Source organism: Platalea leucorodia (genome assembly GCF_965183815.1).
Source record: "Platalea leucorodia genome assembly, contig: HAP1_HAP1_SCAFFOLD_75, whole genome shotgun sequence".
NCBI lineage: Eukaryota > Metazoa > Chordata > Aves > Pelecaniformes > Threskiornithidae > Platalea > Platalea leucorodia.
The window spans coordinates 81,302-103,588 of record NW_028121443.1 but is presented as its reverse complement, the minus strand read 5'-3'; the positions used below and the strand labels follow the sequence as shown (position 1 = coordinate 103,588).

At 53.0% G+C, this 22,287-nt stretch overlaps 1 protein-coding gene across 1 annotated transcript; it reads left to right on the top strand.

Annotated features, from left to right (window-relative positions):
- Positions 1–9,006: 9,006 nt before the first annotated feature.
- LOC309603396 (olfactory receptor 10H4-like) lies at positions 9,007–12,524 on the top strand (the record flags this gene model as incomplete). Its single annotated transcript, XM_082338253.1, has 3 exons — positions 9,007–9,126; positions 9,463–9,573; positions 12,480–12,524. The coding sequence occupies 3 exons, from the start codon at positions 9,007–9,009 to the stop codon at positions 12,522–12,524; spliced, it is 276 nt and encodes a 91-aa protein (XP_082194379.1).
- Positions 12,525–22,287: the final 9,763 nt, after the last annotated feature.

Genomic DNA, 22,287 nt, shown 5'->3' with positions numbered 1-22,287 from the left:
GCACTCGCAGGCTCTGATCCTGCTGGAGGACTTCAATCCCCTGCACATCTGCTAGAAAAGTGGCACAGTGAGCTGTAAGTGGTCCAGGAGACTCTTGGAGTGCGTTGAGGATAATTTCTTAGGCCAGGTGGTAGACATCCAGAGCAGAGGCGACGTGTTACAAGACCTGTTGCTTATCAACACAGATGAACTACTTAAGGATGCGAAGACTGATGGCAGCCTGGGCTGCAGTGATCATGCCCTGGTGTAATTCACGATCTCAAAGGATATGGGCTAGGCAAAGAGTAAGGTCAAGACCCTGAATTTTAGGAGGCCAAATGTTTGATTGTTTAAGGAGTTAGTGGATAGGAGGCCCTGGGACACTGCCCTCAGGGATACAGGACTGAACAGAGCTGGCAGCTCTTTAAGGAAATCTTTCTTGGCACAAAAGAGCTCTTGATTCCGATGTGTAAGAAATCAGGCAAGAAAGGCAGGAGACCGGCATGGCCCAGTAAAGACCTCCTGGTCAAACAAAAGTGTAAGAATGAAATGCACAGGCAGTGGAAACAGGGATGTGTATCCTTAGAAGAATGCAGGGATGCTGCCTGGATGTGTAGGAATAGGATCAGAAAATCTAAGGCACAGTTGGAGGTGCATTGGGCAAGAGACGTGGAGAATAATAAGAAGGGTTTCTACAGATACGTTGATCAGAAAAGAAAGATTAAAGAAAATGTATTGTCCTTTCCCCTTCCCCTTCTCCACAACCAACCCCTCCCGCCCTCCCCCAAATAAGACAGGACAACTAGCACCAACTGACACGGAGAAGGCTGAGATGATAGAATTTTTTTGCCTTAGTTTTCACTGGCCATCACTCTTCCCACCTCTGTGAAGTCCCCAAAACTCAAAGCAGGGACTGAGGGAATGAAGTCCTTCCCATTGTAGGAGGTTCAAGACCACCTGAGGTACCTGAACATACTTAAGTCCATGAGATCCGACGAGATGCATCACGGAGTCCTGAGGGAATTGGCTGATGTAGTTGCCAAGCCAATCTCCCTCATATTTGAAAAGTCATAGCAGTCAGGTGAAGTCCCCGGTGAATGGGAAAAGGGAATATCACACCCATTTTTAAAAACTGGTAAAAAGGAGGACCCTGGGAACTACCAACCAGTCATTCTCACTTCTGTGTTGGGTAAGATCATGGAGCAGATCCTCCTGGAAGATCTGCCAAAACATACGGAAGACAGGGAGGTGATTAGACAGCCATCATGGCTTCACCAAGGGCAAATGGTGCCCGACTAATCTAGTGACCGTCTGTAATGGAGTGACTGCATCAACGGGAAGAGCTACGGATGATATCTATCCGGAGTTCTGTAAGGCCTTTGACACGGTCCCCCACAACATTCTTGCCACTAAATTGGAGAGATATGGACCTGATGGATGGACTATTAGATAGATAAGGGATATGCTGGATGGTGGTGTCCATGGCTCAATGTGCACGTAGTAATCTGTAACAAGCGGTGTCCCTCAAGGGTCCGTACTGGGACCAATACTGTTTAATATCTTCATCAACGATATACACAGTGCGAATGAGTGCTCCCTCAGCAAGTTTGCAGATGATACCAAGCTGAGTGGTGCAGCTGATTCACTAGAGGGAAGACGTCATTGAGAGGGACCTTGACAGGCTGGAAGAGCAGGCCCATGTGAAGCTCATAAAGTTCAACGAGGCCAAGTGCAAGGTCCCGCACCTGGGTTGGGGCAATCCCCAGTATCAATACAGACTGGGGGATGGATAGATTGAGGGGAGCTCTGCAGAGAAGGACTTGGGAATATTAGTGGATGAACAATTGGACATGGGTCGGCAATGTGCACTTGCAGCCCAGAAAGTCAGTTGTATCCTGGGTTGCATCAAAGAAGCGTGGCCAGCAGGTCGAGGGAGGTGATTCTCCCCCTCTACTCCGCTCTCGTGAGACTCCACCTGGAGTACTGTGTCCAGCTCTGGGATCCCCAGTGCAAGAAAGGCATGGACCCATTGGAGCAGGTCCAGAAGATGAGCATGAAAATGATCCAAGGGCTGGAACACCTCTCCTGTGAAGAAAGGCTGAGAGAGCTGGGGTTGTTCAGGCTGGAGAAGAGAAGGGTCCGGGGATACCTTCTCATGGCCTTTCCATATATAAAGGGGGGTTACAGGAAACAGGGAGAGAGAATTTCTACCAGGGCCTGCAGTGAGAGTACAAAGGGAATGGTTTTAAACTGAAAAAGGTTAGGTTTAGATTAGATATAAGGAAGACACTTTTTACGATGAGGGTGGTGAGACACTGGAACAGGTTTCCCAGAGAAGCTGTGGATGTCCCACCATTGGAAGTGTTCAAGGTCAGGTTGAACGGGGCTTTGAGCAACCTGATGTAGCGAAAGATGTCCCTTGACATTGTATTGGAATTGTGTGGCAAGGTTTTGGTAGCAGGGGGGCTACAGGGCTTCCAGTGTTTCACGACCCTCATTGTAAAAAATTTCTTCCTTATATCTAGTCTGAATCTCCCCTCTTTTACTTTAAAACCATTACCCCTTGTCCTGTCGCTAGACCCTATTAAAAAGTCTGTCTCCATCTGTATTGGGTTTCTGTGGCAAGGTTTTGATAGCTGGGGAGCTATAGCGTTGGCTTCTGTGAGAAGATGCCGGAAGTTTCCCCCATCTCCAATACAGCCAATGCCAGCCAGCTCCAAGACAGACCTGCTGCTGGCCAAAGCTGAGCCAATCAATCAGCAATGGTGGTAGCCCCTCTGTGATAACACATTTAAGAAGGGGAAAAAGCTGCTGCACAACAGCAGCTGGAAGAGAGGAGTGAGAAAATGTGAGAGGAACAACTCTGCAGACACCAAGGTCAGTGAAGAAGGAGGGGAGGAGGTGCTCCAGGCCCCAGAGCAGAGATTCCCCTGCAACCTGTGGGGAAGACCATGGAGAATCAACTTGTCCCCCTGCAGCCCATGGAGGTTAACGGTGGAGCAGATGTCCACCTGCAGCCTGTGGAGGACCCTGGAGCAGGTGGATGCCTGAAGGAGGCTGTGACCCTGTGGAGAGCCAACGCTGGCGTATGCTCCTGGCAGGACCTGTGAACCCGTGGAGAGAGGAGCCCACTCTGGAGGAGGTTTGCTGGCAGGACCTGTGACCCTGTGGGGGACCCACGCTGGAGCAGTCTGTTCCTCAAGGACTGCACCCCGTTGAAAGCACCCATGCTGGAGCAGTTCATGAAGGACTGCAGCCTGTGGGAAGGACTCATGTTGCAGAAGCTCATGTAGGACTGTCTCCCGTGGGAGGGACCCCATGCTGGAGCAGGGGAAGAGTGTGAGGAGGAAGGAGTGGCAGAGAAAACGTGTGACGAGCTGACCACAATCCCCATTCTCCATCCCCCTGTGCTGCTCGTGGGGGAGAATGTAGAGAAAATCAGGAGTGAAGTTGAGCCTGGGAAGAAGGGAGGGGTGGGGGGAAGGTGTTTTAAGATTTGATTTTATTTCTCATTACTGTACTCTGATTTGATTGACAATAAATCAAATTAACTTCCCCAAGCTGAGTCTGTTTTGCCCATGATGGTATTTGGTGAGTGATCTCTCCCTGTCCTTTTCTTGACCCGCAAGCTTATAGCCTGTCGTTATATTTTCCCTCCCCTGTCCAGCTGAGGAGGGGGAGTGATAGAGTGGCTTGGTGGGTACCTGGCATCCAGCCAGGATCAACCCACTACAGCCATGACGGGGGCGGGGTTGACTAGGTGAGCTTTAAAGGTCTCTTCCAACACAAACCATCCTGTGATTCTATGATTCTGTGCTTGAGGTGAGGTGTATGTGATGGTGGATGAGCCACCGCCATCCTCTAACAGCCTGTTTGGATTATTTTATGTGAAGAAAATGACCCCAAGAAGTTGCATGAGAAATCACAGTGCTGGACTTGGATTTCTTTTTCTGATCACACCAACCGGCTTGCGCTTCACGCTCTTCCTGATCATCTGCCTCATGGTCCTCATAAGGAATGGCCTGATGGTGCTCATCACAGTGGAGGACTCAAGCCTTCACAGCCCCTTGTACTTCTTCCTGAGGAACTTATCCTGAGGACTTACCAGGTGCTCACTTTGCCTTTTTGGGCATTCCATGACCTTCATCACTTTTTCTCTGATGCCCCCCTCTCTGCTAGAACTCGCCTGTGTCCTGTGAGATTTTTCCTCAGTTTCCAACCTGAAGGGGAAACTTCTCTCTGATTTTTGTAGATTCTGGAATGTAAAGAGCTCAACTTGGCCATCTCATCAATACATTTCCAGTGTTGCAACAATTCATCTAACGGTGACCTCTTCACTATACTTTGCCTTCCATTATTACAAAAATCAACTCTATGCTTCCAAACAAGATCCACAGTTCACTACCGCCATGCCTGAGTATCTCGAGGGGAACACACTCACAGGCCGGCACTGCAGATCATTGGGGTCGGAAGGCAGCCATCTTCCACCTTCCCTGTGCTTCCTCTTCATGCTTGCTTTTTGCCACAAGCTCCTTTTTCATCCACACCAGCCTCCTGCCACCTTTGCTTTACTTCTGGCATGTCAGGGTGGACCATTCTGGAGCTTGAAGAGGAGATTCTTGACCATCAAAGAGCTCTCTGCACCCCTCTTCCCTGCAGGGCCCTATCCCATGGGATCCTTCCAAGCAGGTCCCTCAGCAGGACAAAGCCTGCTCTCCTGAAGTCCTGTTCTTGGCCCTGCTCCCTTCTCTCAGGAGCCTCAACTCTACCTTCTCATCCCTGACTTTTATGTTCGTGACCAGCTCTTCCTTGTTTGTAAGTGTGAAGTCCCAGAGGGGACCTCACCTCACGGGCTCCTCAGTCACTCTTGTCATGAAGATGTCATCAATGAGCTCCAAAAATATTCTGGGTGGTTTGCACCTCGCTATGTTGCCTCTTCAGCAGATATTGGGATAGTTTAAGTCCCCCATGAAGACCAGGGTCTTCAAACATGATGCTCCTTGCAGTTGTTTGAAGAAGGCCTTACCTAAATCATCCTCCTGATCAAGAGGTCTGGAGCAGACATCCACCCACCATGGTGTTGCCCATGTTCTTCTCACCCCTCAGCTCTCAGCTGACTCATAGTACATCCCCAAGCAGAGCTCCATGCTGCTCTCTCACATCAGGGCAACTTCCCCTCCAGGTCCAGACCCATGGTCTTATCAGTACCAGACCCCCCCAGTTTCTCCAGAAGGTGATATTTCTAGTGCCCTGCAACTCCCCGTGCTGTTACCCTGTTAAGAGACACCCCAACAAGGATGAGCCATCTGCGTGGAAAGAGTAACAGCTGACCAAAGGGAGCTCCAGTCCAGGGGGACCTTCAGAAACTCTGGGATGTGGTCAACAGAAACGTCTGTAAATGTCTCAAGGAGAAGTGTCCAGTCCTGCATCGGGGGGAATAATAACCCTGTACATCAGGGTCACCTGGGACCTGACATGCTGAGCCGTAACCCTGACGAGAAGGGCCTGGGCACTACAAGGGACACCATGTGAGCCAGTGGTGTGTGCACACCATGGACAAAGCCAGCTGCATATGGGGATGCATTAGGAGGAGCGTGGACCACTCACACAACTTGAGTTATCATCCTGTTTGATTCAGCACTGGTGTGGCCCCACACACATGGGTGTGTTGCACTGTGCAGCTCCCCATGTTGGAGAAGTAGGGAGGAACAGGAGAGTGTCCAGTGGAGGTAAGCTAGGGTGGGGACTTAGTGCAGACGACCTCTGTGCAGTGGCTGAGGGACCTGGGCATCTTTGGCCCAGTGGCAGAGACAGACATGCTCAGGGCAGTAGAGGAGTAGCCTGAGAGCACCTGAAGGGTAGTTTCAGAGGTGGCAGAGCTTTTCTTCATAGTGGGAAACAGCATGTGAAAGAAATAATGCCACAAACTGTAGCTTGGAAGGTCCATACTGGACAAGAGGAGAAAGAAGAAATGTCACTCAAAGGGCAGCGCTGTGGTGGAACAGGTCACCCTGAGGGAGTCCGGATCAGCCCAAGGCTTTGTGTTTCAAGGAACGGCTAGGGAGGACAGAGAGATATCAGTAAAGGAAGGAAGATGGTCTGGTGAGAGCAAGGTGGGTTAGCAGGGTAAAAGTCTGCAGCCTGCAGGGAAAGAGGCGTGGGTGATGCAACGCCATAGGACAGCCTGTGGTGGAGATGACAGAGGAATGTGGCAATGCTGAAAGCTCCCGGCGCAGCCGAGGTCTTCATCACTTTGGCTGTGGCTGTTGTCTCTGCCACTGATACCTGTGAGGAGACACCATACCCTTAATTCAACAGGGCCTCGTGGCCTCCTTGTCCATACCCAGGAGCCTAGGAGGTGTCGTACCATAGTCCTGCACTTGACATTGCACATTCCCACATCATACTGCCCCAGCAAGAGCCCTGGGCAATGTGTGAGGGACGGGATCTCCCTTCCCAGGGGCTGGGGGTAAGGGCTTGGCCCTTTGGCTTAATATAACACATCCACGTTTACTCAACATCAGAGCCACCTTTTCCTTGCCTTTGCCTACCTGTCATCAGTGTCTCCAGTCTTCTGCTCTAATGAGCCCCAGGGAGGCTTTGTCAGTAATGTCCCTCACTGGGACCCATTAAAGCTCCAATAAGGGAGTTTTCATCTGACTTTGACTTGTTGAGAGATTTCTTCAGCTTCTTCTCAGTGCCTGAGGTTCTTTGACCCAGCCCCAAACCCACCAGAGGGGTCATTAAAATGCCTTGGGTTGGTCCTTTCTGCTGAGCTGGGCCGGGCTCCTGGGACAGAGAGAACTCACGGCAATGGGGCACTGGTGCAGAGAGAGAGCTCTGCCCAGGAGCAGCTCCTCTGCAAAGCACAGCAGGGCTGAGGGTGCTGCCTGCAGGCACTGAGGGGAGACGCGTCAGCCAGAGCGAGGTTAAGGGCAGTGAGGAGTGGGAGGATGCTGAGAGCTCAATGGAGGAAGAATCTTCTCAGCCCTTGACACGGTAAGTCTCCGGGTACAGGGCAATGCAAATTAGCTTCCTGGAGGGATCTCATAAAGCTGCCATAGCCCACAGCCTGTGGGATCTCTCTCTGGTATAGAGGAGGAGGACGTGCTCCAGAGCAGGGATTCCCTGCACAGACAGCGCATGATGGCTGCCTTCTGCCAGGGACGGCTGCAGGGCTGTGAAGCCCGGTGTACAGCCAGGGGTGCCTGGGGCTGTCCTTCAGAGCAGGGTCCTGTGCCGCAAGGGGCTGTGTCCCAGAGCAGGGAGCTCCCCACGGCACTGCAGGGAGAAGCTGTGCGTGGAAGGAATGACCCCCGACAGGGCAGGATCCTTCTGCTTTCGTGAGAGTGCTGCATGGGTCAGGGTTGCTCACAGCCTCAGATCATCCTCAGGATAATTCCAAGGGAACTTTTCAAGAAGCACATCAAGGCAGTGCCTACTTGAAAGGTAGGATCATGTTCTTTCTGTCTTCTGCTCTTGCTTGTCTGGATGGGCAATGGGACATAGAAATTCACATCTCTGGGAGGAGGCACTTAAACTCCAAATCTGTTTCTCTTAGAGATGAATAAACCTGGGAGTACCAGAAATCAACACCCTGTGCCTTACAGACAGCACCAGTAGCACCTTTTCAGCCTCATCAGGGTTGGTCTGACATTCCCATCAGAGCCTGCAACCTCCGAGCTGCCCCTGGGCAGTGCCCTGCTTCCAGGAGGGGTCTGCACAGCTGAGCATACAGCGGGTGGGACGGCATCTGTGAGCACTGACAGGGAGGAGATGTGGGGACAGAGAAGCAACTGCCAGCAGGGACAGCTCCAGGCAGCAGAGACATGGGCAGGGAGTGAGACTGAACTGCTACCATAAAGGTCTTGGGAAGGGGATTCTGGCACCTCCCTGCCGTCCTGTGCAGTGCAGATGCCTTCTGTTGAGCAACCCCTTGGTCTCCTCTCCCACCCAGCAGAGCTTCTGCCATCAAGGCCATGGGTTCTCAAGCTGAGTTGAATTCTCCGCAGGTTCATCCCCAGGAGGATAAACTCCCAAGTGCTCCCTTGGCAAGAGCATTGAGGCATTTCTCCATCTTCCCCTCCTGTCCATGCTTCCCTGGTTCTTACCCTTGGACTCTCTGGGAACAAGGCGAGTTCAGGTGCAGCTCACACACCAAAGCTGCAGGTCCTGAGATGCAGCTGTGTCCATGGGAGCAAAGCCCCTCAGTTTGTTCTGACCTGTGGGGCTCTGGACAGTGCAGTGTGTGGGGCTGTGGACTGAGCTGGCTCTGCTCACATCACTGCATTTTTAGCACATCCAGGAGTTTCCCTAGTGTTGTTCTGCTGGAAGATGCTGAGCAGCATCTCTCAGCTCCTCTATATTACAAGTGGGTTACAGATATAATCTGTGTGTTAGGGCTACTGCTTCCCTGGAGCTGCTGGCCATGGACACCAACTGGATGTGGTCTTCTCAGTGCTGGTCTGTCCAGCTTGGCCCTTTGGCTTGATAAAACACATCCAGGTTTACTCAGCATCAGAGCCACTTCCAAAATATTCTGCTGTGTCCTTAGGTTTGTGTAAGCCCTAATGTCTGTCACCCACTTTCCCACGTGCCCAGTGCTGTAGACCAGGGATGACTCGTTCAGAGTTTGTGGGCAGAGCCCTACTCCTCCCATCAGACTCAGCCAGCACAAACCAGAGCTCCAGCTTGGGGGATGCACTAAGGTCCTGAAAGAAAGGAGAAAAGCAATGTATGCTGGGGAGGTGGGGTGGCGAGCTGGAGGGGGCAGGGAATGGGAATAGCTTTGCTCAGAGCAGTCCTAACTTGTGAACGTGTTTTCCTCCTTTGGCAGTACCTCATGAGCAAAGGGATCAGATGTCCAACAGCAGCTCCATCACCCAGTTCCTCCTCTTGGCATTCGCAGACACGTGGGAGATGCAGCTCTTGCACTTCTGGCTCTTCCTGGGCATCTACCTGGCTGCCCTCCTGGGCAACAGCCTCATCATCACCGCCGTAGCCTGTGACCACCGCCTCCGCACCCCCATGTACTTCTTCCTCCTCAACCTCTCCCTCCTCGATCTGGGCTTCATCTCCACCACTGTCCCCAATTCAATGTCTAATTCCCTGTGGGACACCAGGGCCATCTCCTACGCAGGATGTGTTGCGCAGATATTTCTGCTTCCCTTCCTGATCGTAACAGAGTATTTTCTTCTCACTGTCATGGCCTATGACCGCTATGTTGCCATCTGCAAACCCCTGCACTACGGGACCCTCCTGGGCAGCAGAGCTTGTGTCCACATGGCAGCAGCTGCCTGGGGCAGTGGCTTTCTCCATGCTGTGCTGCACACTGCCAATACATTTTCACTACCACTCTGCCAAGGCAATGCCCTGGACCAGTTCTTCTGTGAAATCCCGCAAATCCTCAAGCTCTCCTGCTCACACTTCTATGTCAGGGAAGCTGGGCTTCTTGCGGTTAGTGCCTGTTTGCTCTTTGGGTGTTTTGTTCTCATCATCCTGTCCTACGTGCAGATCTTCAGGGCCGTGCTGAGGATCCCTTCTAAGCAGGGACGGCACAAAGTCTTTTCCACGTGCCTCCCTCACCTGGCTGTGGTCTCCCTCTTCATCAGCACCTCTTATTTTGCCTACCTGAAGCCTCCCTCCATCTCTTTCCAGTCCCTGGATCTGGTGCTGGCAGTTCTGTACTCAGTGGTGCTTCCAACAGTGAATCCCATCATCTACAGCATGAGGAACAAGGAGATCAAGGATGCCCTGAAGAAAGTATTTGAACACATACTATTTCAGCATCCTTAAGGTACCCATCATCCTTATAAAACTCCCAGGGTACCTCAGGAAAAGTCACGACTATCTTTTGTTCTTTTCTTTATTTTATATTTCTTTTTTATACCTGTGATAATATTAATTGCAAATAGTGTTATTCATCCCACTTCTTCTCGACATTCAGCTCTTTTATTTTTCTGAGCTACTATCTTCTTGTGCCTACAGAACCAGTCTCCTTGCATAAATAAAGAAAACAGCGGAAAAGAATTTGTCTGAGCTCCCATCTCTTCAAATCTGCTCTGGAGCTGGGGGCACAGTGCCAGCATGCAGAAGGGGTAAAGGAGCCAAAAGTCCTGATGCTGCATGGAGGAGCAGCTCTGTGGCCCTCAGAGGTGCCCTTGCTGCCTCGGCAGGCACTCCCTCTTTGCTGCCTTTGAGTCAGGGCTGCTGCTTCTCTGGAGCCACGGCCATGGACCTCTTGGAAACCCCACAGGCTGGATCTAGGGCAGCTCTCCCTCATCTTTTGTGCCATTAGAGAGACCCCATAGTCCTGCTCAGCCCCATCCTTGGCTACTGAGCAATCAGGGAAGATGGAAAAGGGCTCAGCAGAAGCGATCCCCATCCAGCTGGGTCTGCTCCCCACCCTGACCAGTATGGTTAGTGCACCGCAGCCCCCTTGCTCCGCAGAGCAGCACTGCCAGCTTGGAGCCCTACAGGGAGCATGGAGAGGACCCAGGAATGGCCGTCCAGGCCAGAACAGACACGCTCGCCTGCAGAAAGGCTCTCTGAGGAGCAGGGGTGACTCCGGAGAAGAGCAAGGGAGCCTTTCTGTGCCTGCAGGGAAGCATCAATGAAAAAGAGAAATCTCTTTCTCCAAGCACCCACTCGAGGCAGGCTGCTCTGTCGCTGGGCCAAGACTCTTGTTCTGGCCTGGGGAGAGGGGCTGGAGCTGAAAGGGCAAAGGCAGTCTGTGGTGAGGGTCTCCTGGAACTGAGACCAGGGGTCTTGCAGTTTCACTGACCCCCATTTACTCATGTCATGGGGAGCCTCCAGCCCTGGGGCTGATGGGGAGGCTGAGACCCCTCCCTTCCCCCCAGCAGCTGCTGTGCCCTTAGAGAGGCCAGGGCTGGGGGGTTAATGCCCAGAGCTCTGGAGCACCCTGCGGCAGGTACTGCTGTGGGGCCAGCCCACGCTGGGCTGCTCTGCTGGGCTGGGGAGTGGGCAGGGGACATGGAAAGAGGTGGGGAGAGGTTGGACTGTGCTCAAAAGTGCCCGGGAGAGGACAACACCAATGTTAGCTGAGCTGTGTGACCATGCAGGGCGAGGACATGTTCCAGTGGGTGCGTGCTGCAGAGCCCAGTCTCTTGGAAGGGAGGTGAGACATGCGGGTGCAAGAGAGAAGAGACTGGTCTGTGCCCTTGGTGGCATGGACAGATCAAGAAAGTGCCCCAGGGCATTTAGCAGCCAACCAGCCTCTCCCATCAGCCATTTCCAGCACTGGCCTCTCACCCCAGTTTATCAGTGGTTTTGCTCTGTGGCCATCTCCTTCCTCCTGCTGGTCTTGATTTCTGTGTTGGGGGAAAAGCCAGCCCTGCCAGGCCTCTCTTCTTGACCAGACCTTGGCAGACTCCGGGGCAGGGCTGTCTGCAAACCCTTGTGTGGGACACGGCTGGGGCTTGGCTGAGGCTGAGCACTGGGGGGCTGCAAAAGAAGGAGGGCTGGTGGGGATGCACACTGAAGTCTGGCATGGGGACTCTGGTGGGGGACGTTTCCCCAGCCCAAACACACCCTGTCCTGCGCAGTGTCTGATGATGGGGGCCCTGGGGGCACGTGTTGGGCAGTGGGGCTGTGCTGCTGCAGGGATGGGTCACAGATGGGAGCCACAACACAACGATCAGGGGGTTGAAGCAGGGACAGCTACGAAGGACGAATTTAGGAAATATGACCTAAGCGTTGCACGTATGTGTTTAGGAAAACCAAAGCTCAGCTGGAGCTGATAGGGGCTGCAGGCAACAACAAGAGCAAAATGAAGAGCTTCAGTCACTGTGTTTGCAGTAAAAAGCTGAACAAGGAACATGCTGCTGAATGATGGTGGCGGGTGCGTGTCATAACATCAGACAGATGGGGCTGAGTGACTCAACGCCGCCTTTGCCTTAGACTTTGCTAAAAAGGTCTCCCAGGCCTCTGCTCAGTGAAAGGGCTCAAGGAGGAGAGGAGAGCACGTACTGACAGGAACCTCATGAAATCCCACAAGGACAGATGCCAGTTTCTGCCCCTGCAGGGGACTAACCCCGCAATGGCACAGGCTGGGGGCTGCCTGGCTGGGGAGCAGCTCTGTGGGAAAGGTCTTGGTGGGCAGGGAGCTGGACAGGAGGCAGCCGTGTGCCCTGGCAGCGAGGGAGGCCAGCAGCACCCTGGGCTGTATGACCAGGAGCACGGCTAGGAGATGGAGGGGAGGGACTCCTCCCCTCTACGTGGAACTTGCTAGACCACATCCAGAACACTTTGTCCAGTTTTGGGAACCCCAAGAATGGAAAGGGGTTGGCAGGCTGGAGTGGGCCCTGAAGATGGTCAGGGGGCTGGATCACTTTCTCTGTGAGAAGGGATCCCAACAAGAAGGGATGGATGAGGCACACCTCACAGCAAGGAGGGCCTCACCTTTTTCACCAGGAGGCTGGCCAAGCACTGGAACAAGCATTGGTCACCCTGCTAGCTTGTGAAGTCCTCCGTCCTTGCAGGTTTTCAAGGCCCAGATGGACCAAGCCCTGAGAAACCAGGTCTGACCATATACCTGACCCTGCTTTGAGCAGAGGGTTTTTCTATAGACCTCCCAAGGTCTACTCTGAAGCTCAATGATCTTATCATCCTAGGATCTCTTGTCCGATAACTTATCAGCAGATGAGAGAGCAGATGTTTATGGGGCACAACTCCTCCTGTGTTTTATGTGATCAGCAAAGACCAGTCAGGTGAACATCTCCACTCCACTGACTGCAAGGGGAGCCTGAGAGGCACTGCCTCAGACAGCTCTACATTGCCCCTGAGGTGCATTGCATCCTACTTTAAGCACCTCAGAGGCCATGGTCTGGACCCTGAAGCTCCTACACATAGGTTGTGGGAATCAGGGAAGCTGAATGCCACCTGTAACTATTAAATGCATTCCTAGTGTTCATGAACAGCAAAGAGTTTCTCTTTCAGGTGCAGTCCCATATCACACGGGCTCCACCTGGGATCTGTCTCACCTTGCTTTAGACAATGGCTCTCTGGGTGTCTTTCCACTCGTTCTTGTTCAGGCTCCTCTTACAGCTGACAGGGGGTCTTGACCCTCCCCAGTGTAATTTAAGCTCACAGCACTTTAAATCACCTGGTTCCCTTCATTGTCCAGGAACCTGATCAGCCCACACACAGCCTGGGTATTAGCTCACTCCTGGGCTCTTCTTTCCAGGTGAACCCCATCCAAGCTGAATTCTCAGGTCTGGTTCTGAGCCTGCTTTGGCCCAAGGCAACCTCTTGCCAGCATGGATAAAACCAAGCAAGGTTCAATTACCTCTGCAGTATGCTCGTGCTGTCCCAGAAAGCTCTGCAGTGTTTGACACACCCACCCATCTCAGGCCGTACCCTAGTGCACACACTGTGAACTCTTTTGCAGCACGCTATGAAAAACCTTCTGGTTGGTTATAATATATCATGTGCAACTTTTGGGAAGGTAGAGTGGCCAAAGCAAGCCTGCAGATGATCCCCGTGTTGTGTCCGGGCATCAGGGGCAGAACATGGGACTCAAAGGAGGCCTAGGCAAGGAGCCACATGCGGCTTCCTGACAGGTCTGCTCCAGAGGAGACAGGGCCAAGCAAGGTGTCCGTGAGCGTGGCCTGCCCTCCTGCCTGCTTCAGCTGGTCAGATGGCTCTAACAGAGGTGTCCTCAGAGGCAGCACAGAGACAGGTCCCTTTCACCTGCCTTGCCCCTCTCTTTTTTGACACAGGCAGTTGATGACTGACTAGGGCTGGACTCTCTTACTTGCAAACAAGGCAGAATTGGATGAGGATGTCAATGCTGAGGGCAGCCATGGCTGCAGTGATGACAGCAGAGAAAAAAGACAAACAGCAGAATTGCAGCCTTGGACTGCAGGAGAGCAGATTTCAGCTTGTTCAAGACCTGCTTGGCAGGATCCTGGAGAGCCAAGTTACATGGAGCCCCCTTGGATCTCTGGGGAAAACAACATGAAAGCCCAGTAACAAATCAGTCTGATATCCTGGGAGTAGAGCAGGGCCTAGCTGGAGGCTGGTGGGGATGAGCAGGGATATTCTGGCTGAAGAGTTGAAGCACCAGAAGGCATTGCACAGAGGTGGAAAAGGGAGCAAGTTTCCCAGGAGGAAGATAAACAGGTTATGCAGGGAGGAAATTAGGAGGGCCAAAGGCCAACTGGAGCTTGATCTGGCTTCTGCTGTAAAAGAGAATTAAAAATATGTTTCCACAAATACATTAACAACAAAAGGAGGGCTAAGGACAATCTCCATCCTTTAATGCATGCAGGGGGAAACACAGAGACAAAGGATGAGGGAAAGGCTGAGGTACTTAATGCCTTCTTTGCCTCAGTCTTTAATAGTCAGACCAGTTGTTCTGGGGGTACCCAGCCCCCTGAGCTGAAAGACAGGGACGGGGAGCAGAATGAAGCCCCCATAATCCAAGGGGAAATGGTTAGCCACCTGCTACACCACTCAGACACGCACAAGTCTGTGGGGCCGGATGGGATCCACCCAAGGGTACTGAGGGAGCTGGCGGAGGTGCTCACCAAGCCACTCTCCATCATCTATCAGCAGTCCTGGCTAACGGGGGAGGTCCCAGCTGACTGGAGGTTAGCAAATGTGATGCCCGTCTACATGAAAGGCCAGAAGGAGGATGCGGGGCCTACAGGCCTGTCAGCCTGACCTCGGTTCCGGGGAAGGCTATGGAGCAGATCATCCTGAGTGCCATCACGCAGCACGTATGGGACAACCAGGGGATCAGGCCCAGTCAGCATGGGTTTATGAAAGGCAGGTCCTGCTTGACTGACCTGATCTCCTTCTATGACAAGGGGACCCGCTTAGTGGAGGAGGAAAAGGCTGGGGATGTTGTCTGCCTGGACTTTCGTAAAGCCTTTGATACCGTTTCCCACAGAATTCCGCTGCAGAAACTGGATGCTTATGGCCTGGATGGGCATACACTTCACTAGGTAAAAAACTGGCTGGATGGCCGGGCCCAGAGGGTTGTGGTGAATGGAGTTAAATCCAGTTGGTGGCCAGTCACCAGTGGTGTTCCCCAGGGCTCAGTATTAGGGCTGGTTCTGTTTAGTATCTTTATCAACAACCTGGACGAGGGGATTGAGTGCAGCCTCAGTACCTTTGCAGATGACACCAAGTTGGGCGGGAGTGTTGATCTTCTGGAGGGTAGGAAGGCCCTACAGAGGGACCTGGCCAGGCTGGATCGATGAGGCGGGGCCAACTGTGTGAGGTTCAACAAGGCTCAGTCCCAGGTCCTGCACTTGGGTCACAACAACCCCGTGCAACGCTACAGGTGTGGGGAAGAGTGGCTGGAGAGCTGCCTGGCAGGAAAGGACCTGGGGGTGCTGGTCGACAGCCAGCTGAATATGACCAGCAGTGTGCCCAGGTGGCCAAGAAGGCCAATAGCGTTCTGGCTTGCATCAGGAATAGTGTGACCAGCACGACCAGGGCAGTGATCGTCCCCTTGTACTCGGCACTGGCGAGGCCACACCTCAAATCCTGTGTTCAGTGTTGGGCCCCTCACTCCAAGAAGGACATTGAGGTGCTGGAGTGTGTCCAAAGAAGGGCAACAAAGCTGGTGAAGGGTCTAGAGAACAAGTCCTGTGAGGAGCGGCTGAGGGAGCTGGGGTTGTTTAGCCCGGAGAAAAGGAGGCTGAGGGGAGACCTTATTGCTCTCTACAGCTACCTGAAAGGAGGCTGTAGCCAGGTGGTGGTTGGTCTCTTCTCCCAAGGAACAAGTGATAGAATGAGAGGAAAAGGCCTCAAGTTGCACCAGGGGAGGTTTAGGTTGGATATTAGGAAAAATTTCTTCACCGAAAGGGTAGTCAGGCATTGGAACAGGCTGCCCAGGGAAGTGATTGAGTCTCCATCCCTGGAGGCATTTAAAAGATGGGGAGATGTGGTGGTAAGGGACATGGTTTAGTGGTGACCTTGGCAGTGCTGGGTTAATGGTTGGACTTGATAATCTTAAAGGTCTTTTCCAACCTTAATGATTCTATGACTCTATGATGCATTAAAATGCCTTGGGCTGGTCCTCTGCTGCTGAGCTGGTCCAGGCTGCTGGGATGGAAGGAGCTCCTGGCACCCAGACTGCGCTGCAGAGAGACAGCTCTGCCCAGGAGCAGCTCCTCTGCAAAGCACAGCAGGGCGAAGGGCGCTCCCAGGGTCTCTCAGGGAGATGAGCAAGGCAGACTAAGAGCTTAAAGGTGCTCAGGACTGGGAGGATGACTGAGAGCTCAAAAGAGGAGAAATCTTTGCAGCCCTGGACATGGTCAGTCTCTGGGTGCAGGGCAATGCAGCTGTAGTTCCTGGAGGCATCTCCTCAAGCTGGCACAGCCCGCAGCTTGTGGCATCTGTAAGGAGGGGGCTCTTCTTAGGCAATTTTGCACCGCTGTGAAGCCACGGTGTGCAGCTGGAGGTGCCCAGGGCTGTCCTTCCGAGCAGGGTCCCTATGTCCCCAGGGGGCTGTGTGCTGGGGCAGGGACTCTGCCCCCTGCCAGGGTCAGCACTCAGCCTGCCCGGGGAGCTCCCCATGGCACTGCGGGGAGAAGCTCTGCGTGGAAGGAGCAACCCCCAGTGGGGCAGGGCAGGGTCACTCTGCTGTCGAGAGGGTGCTGCATGGGCGAGAGCTGCTCACAGCTCCAGATCACCCCTGGGACATTTCACAGGGCGCTTTTCAAGAAGGACATCAAGGCAGGGGCTACCTGGGAGCAAAGGCGCTTTCCAGGGTCGGTGCTTTCACTTGCCAGCTGTGATGGTAGGTGGAAATGGTGATGGAGCTGTCAGGTTTGCACAAGAGACAGAGACTCCTACAGCATTACTGTGAGTGATGGATAGGCTTTTCAAGGAACTTGATGAAGTCACTTCGCGCACCTCGGCCTACAGAAAGCATTAACATCAGCTTTGTGGTCTCCTCAGGGTTATCCTGATATTCTCTTTAAGACTTGCCAGCAGGGAGATCCCCCCGGGCAGTGCCTTGCTGCCAGGAGGTGTCTGCAGGGCAGAGCTGAGTGCACAGCGCGTGGGATGGGATCTGTGAGCAGGGACCGGGAGGAGACCTGGGGAAAGAGAAACAGCTCCTGGCAACTCCAGCTCCCACCAGCAGAGACGTGGGCAGGGAGTGGAAGGCAACTGCAAAGAAGGACTGGGAGAGGCTGCGTTCAGGCAGCTCTCTTTTGGGCCTTCACTGGAGATGTCTGCTGGGTGTTGTCTGCTGGGCAATGAGCTGACTCTCCATTTAAGACATCCCATCCTCAGGACACCCGACTGTCTGTTTTGCCCGTCCTGCTGGGCTTGCGTGCTGCCCCCAGAAAGGCACGGCTCTCCTGTAGGATCCCAGGGAGGGCTGAGCCATCCCTTGTGGGTCGCCAGTCTCCTCTCAGATTCCTTTGCTTCTCTCGGAGAGGGGCTGTGTCCTGCCCTCTCCATCACAACTCCACCTCTGTGCTGGAAAAAGAAGAGTTCGCAGATCGGCCTGTTGAAACAGGACTACCCCTGCTTTCATCAGAGTCCACTTTTCTGTTTTTCAAGAGTAACGTGTTTGCAGTCATCCTCGAGGTAGCAGAAGTGAAAGCAGAGGGCAGCTGGCAACAAGACTGATGGACACTGCAGCTCCCCTGACTCTGCAGTGAGCCACAGAGAGCTGAGCCCTTTTGCCTGTCTTGTCTCAAGACTCCACACTTTCAGTCATAAAAATGAGGATTTCTACCCCTACAAATAGTACTCGCCAGATGTGATGGTGGAAAATAAAAGACACAGAGAAAATTATCATCAAGACATGCTGAGCCTCTCTTCTGCAGCCCACAGGCTTAGGGGTCATGAGTGCAGATATTGAACATTTCCATTAAGGGATCCCCTCTGAGCAGGGATGGCACAAAGCCTTTTCCACGTGCCTCCCTCACCTGGCTGTGGTCTCCCTGTTTATCAGCACCGCCGTGTTTGCCTACCTGAAGCCCTCCTCCATCTCCTCCCCACCCCAGGACCTGGTGCTGGCAGTTCTGTACTCAGTGGTGCCTCCAGCAGTGAACCCCCTCACCTACAGCATGAGGAACCAGGAGCTCAAGGATGCAGTGTGGAAACTGATGACTAGATGGTGTTTTAGAAGGAATATACTGCCCATCTTCTTCTACATATTACTTGTAACATAACTCATTACAGGCCCAACCTGTCTTTTATACGTTTTATAGTTGTTGATGTTACTGGTTTTTTTTTTGTTATTTTGGTTTTTTTTTCACTTCTGATAATGTTTTCCACAAAGAATTTTCAGTATTCGTACCATTTCAAATTCATTATCTACCTGTCTGGTTTGACCCAGAGACAGCATAAATGAATTTCCACACCCTCTGTGCATTTAAACATTAAGAAGGACCCTGCAGGGACTTTTTTTGTCTGAGATTTTTCCTCTGAGACCTTCACTGGAGCTGCAGAGGCAGTTCCTGTGTCCAGAGTCCCTGCACAGCAGATCAGTGACAGAGCTGGCCTCTCTAACACCATTCCCATCAGGAAAGGGGATCTCCTCAGGGCTGTGCCCGAAGGCTGAGGTCTTTTTCCAAAGTTGTTCTCAAGAACGTGCCCAAGGAACAGAGTCTCCAGAGGACTGTTGCTTTGCTTGTTTCTCCCTGGGCTCAGTGGGATGAGTCCCAGTATGGTCTTCCAGGGACTGAGCAATGTCTCAGGTGTTACTGGTTGGGGGACAGCACCCACACAGATGGGGAATGGTCTCCAATTAACCTGCCTGGGGCTCTACAGCATGTGATAGGGCTGATGGAAGATGGGTGCTTTTCTGGAAGGGATCAGGAGCTGCCAGCAGAGCACAGGGGATCTGCAGGGACAGGGTGTGCCAGGAGGCCAGCAGTGAGTGGAGCCCACTGAGCACAGGCCTGTGCAAGGTGGAGGGACCCAGAGATAAAGTGCTAAATCTGGGTGTGAACCACCAAGTGAGGGCTCTGCAACCTCAGGAGTGCAGCAGGCACAGGGAAAGGACCCTGGTGAGTGATTAATTTTACTGTCAGTGGACTTTTGTAGACTGGATCCAGTGCAGCACCCAGACACATCTCGCAGTGTTGGCAATAAGGCAGGGTACCTCTGAGCACCCTCCGTGGCCACAGAAGAGCTTCTGTGGGAGGCAGGCAGTGGCAGTGATGTCCCTGAGCTGGGTCTGCCCCCCAGCCTGACCAGCACAGCCCTGTGGAGTCACCCTGTGACCCCAGGTCCCACAGCCCACTTGCTCTGCAGAGCAGCACCACCAGCTCAGGGGCTGTGGAGAGCATGGGAAGGGGGCGCAGAAATGGCCGGCCAGGCCAGCACAGATGTGCCCACCTTGAGGAAAGGCTCTGTGGAGAGATGGGATGTCCTGGGAGAAGAGCAGGATGCCATGTGTGTGCAGGGGAGAGATGGGAAGAGAAACCCTTTGCTGTGGGTGCCAGCTCGGGGCAGGGTGCCCTGTGGCTGGGGCAGCGTGAGCTGCCTGAGGAGCCCCAGGGCCAGGACTCTGTGCTGTCCTGGGGAGCGGGGCTAGCCCAGGGGGCTGCAGGCTCCTGGGATGGCATCTGCAGGACATGACAGCAGGAGAGACACTGCCACTGACCTCCATTTCCTCCTTGCTGTGGGGCCAGACCAGATTGGGCTGCTCTGCTCAGCTGGGGAGAGGGCTGGGGAGTGGGGAGAGCTGGGAAGGGGCTGGGATGCCTGGGCTGGGAAGCGCTGGGGAAAGGGAAACATGAACGTACTGCTGAAATGTGTGAGTGTGCAGGGTAGGGGCACACAGCAGTGTCCTCGCACACCCAGCCAGGCCTCCTGGCAGAGACATGAAGGAGCAGCAGAGCAGGACCTGGTCTCTGCCCATGTGTGCTGGACACCCCAGGAAATGTGCCCCAGGGTAATCGTCACACACCAGCCAATAACAACTCCCATTGCCAGCACTGGCCTCTCACCCCAGCTCCCAGAGGTTGTTTGTCCCTCCATGCAGGGACACCGAATGACTAGGTCAGAAGTCCATGTTTGCATTGTACAGACACATCGCAAGCATGCACGTGGTGTGCGCGTGGGGAGATGAACCCGAGTGAGCACAAATGCCATCAGCTGCTCCTGGGGATCCCATGAATGTCTGTGGGACACACACAGTGTCTCCAAGTCACTTCCCCTGGAGAGTAACATCCCCTGGGAAACCACCTGCATGCAGCACTGAGATGTGCTTCCTAGAACTGAGGTCCCCGTGTCCATTCCTCATGCCTTGGGGCATCTCAGACGAGTGCAGAGCAGGGCGATACACCGCAAGGCTGAGTTGCCTGCCAGCCTCTGGGAGTGGCAACAGGAGGCCAGAGACACTACGACTGCTGCAATGCACTGCCTGTGCCTGGGCAAGGGAAGGACTTGTATCTCTGAACACCCCTGTGTACATGGGGAGTGCATGAGGACAGCTCAGACGTGGACACCTCACAGAGCCCGGACGTTTGTGTGTGTGACTCCAGGAGCAGCTCCCACCGTCCCAGTGCGATTTATCTCACTCGCCTTGGAAACGCTCATTGCCAGTTCCTCTGTCTGCCATGATATTCATTCTTGGCTTTCTGGCCTGTGCCTTCAAACACACAGCATGAAAGCAGCATGCCTGTGGAGCATCTCACCTGGGCAGTCAGAAGGGGTTCTGCACGCAGCAGCGACGTTGCCCTCTAGAAGAAGGCCTTTCTCACCTTTCAGAAGGCGCAGAGCACATTTAGGGATTAGTAACACACCCAGAAGCGCACACCTCCATGTTTCACCTCTCTGAGCTTCCTTCACCATTTCTTTAAGCAATGAACAAAGAAGAAAAAGTTTCTTCCTCACAGGTGTCCTACTAGGAGAGCACAAAGGAAGGACCTTAGCCTTCCATGGTGTCACAGAAGAGCAGAATGCACCCCACTCAAAAGAGTGAAGCAGCAATATGTTATACTGAGGTAAAATAATAATATGACAGAGTTCAATGAGTTTGATGGAACTTTATAAAGTTATAAGAGTGGTTTACCAAGGTTCAATAAGTTTGATGGCAAGGTTCACCTTATTAATTAGTCTCAGACTTGATCAACGGTTCATGTCTAATGGAATTATCCATACCATGTTTATAATATCTGAGTAGCTACATGGATTAAGTACTGTTTCATAGTATTAATTCAGCATGCTCTCAGTCACTTACCGAGGATGTTGTTGCAGGTGAGGGATCTCTCTGCCTTGGGTAAGGAAGGATCTCTCAGTCTCAGGTAAGGGATCTCAAACCCTGAGAGGCGTCCCTGCTCGAGGGGAGAGTCACCTGGCCTGCCGTCCAGCTGCCATGCAGGGAGAGCTCACATTGGGCCCAACCTGATGGTAATATTTATAGGGTGAAGTAGCTGCCTGCCAGTCAATAGTATAGACAAGATATCTTAGCTGCCAGCTGGGGTTAAACCACGACACTGATTATGAGATCCCCTCTGCCTAAGTTCCTGGTAAACCCATCCAGGAAGATGCCTTGGATATGGGTTGTCACGTCCCTTCCACCAGGGTACATGAGAGGACAGCAGTAGGCACATGGCTTGGTTGTACCTACCGGGGAAGCTGGCTTGGAAGGTTATAGTGAGGTTACTTTTATCTGTTCAGTTGATAGGCCGCAAGAAGGCTGATGGGTTGGGATATCATTATGACATCCGTTCTGTCTGAGAAGCTCATAGGCCAGTAGGAGGCACATGAACAGGAAGGCAAGTGTGAGGTCACCTGAGTTTCCAGTTTCCTTGGGCGATTGGCCATCAGCAGACACATGGCTGGGGTGTTGACTATGATGTCACTTCTGCCCGAGAACCTGATGGCCGGCAGCAGGCACGTGACTTTGTTGTTGTTTTGTCCTTGGAGGTTCTGGTTTGTTATGTCCCCATGAAAAAAGGCACACAGGCTCTGTGAAGTATCATTTAAAATGCCATTTGATAGAGCAAACACTATAAACACGGAGTGAATAAGGCCCGCTACATACAGGGCTGCATTAGGAGGACTATGGCCATCCAGAAAAGGGTGTTATCATACCCCTTGACTCAGCACTGGTGTGACCACATCTGGACTGGTGTGTCTGGGTGTGGGTTTCCCCAGTTGGGAAGAATGGGGAGGAACTGGAGGGGGTCTAGGTGAGATCTGCCAGGATGGGCTTTGGGCCTCTGTAGAGAGGCTGAGGGACCTGGGCTTTTTTAGCCTGACGAAGAAGAGGCTCAGGCAACTACAGGAGTAGCCTGCAACTGCTTGAAGACTGGTTTCAGAGACAATGCTGCTTTTCTTGGCAGGGGGAAGAAAAGGAAA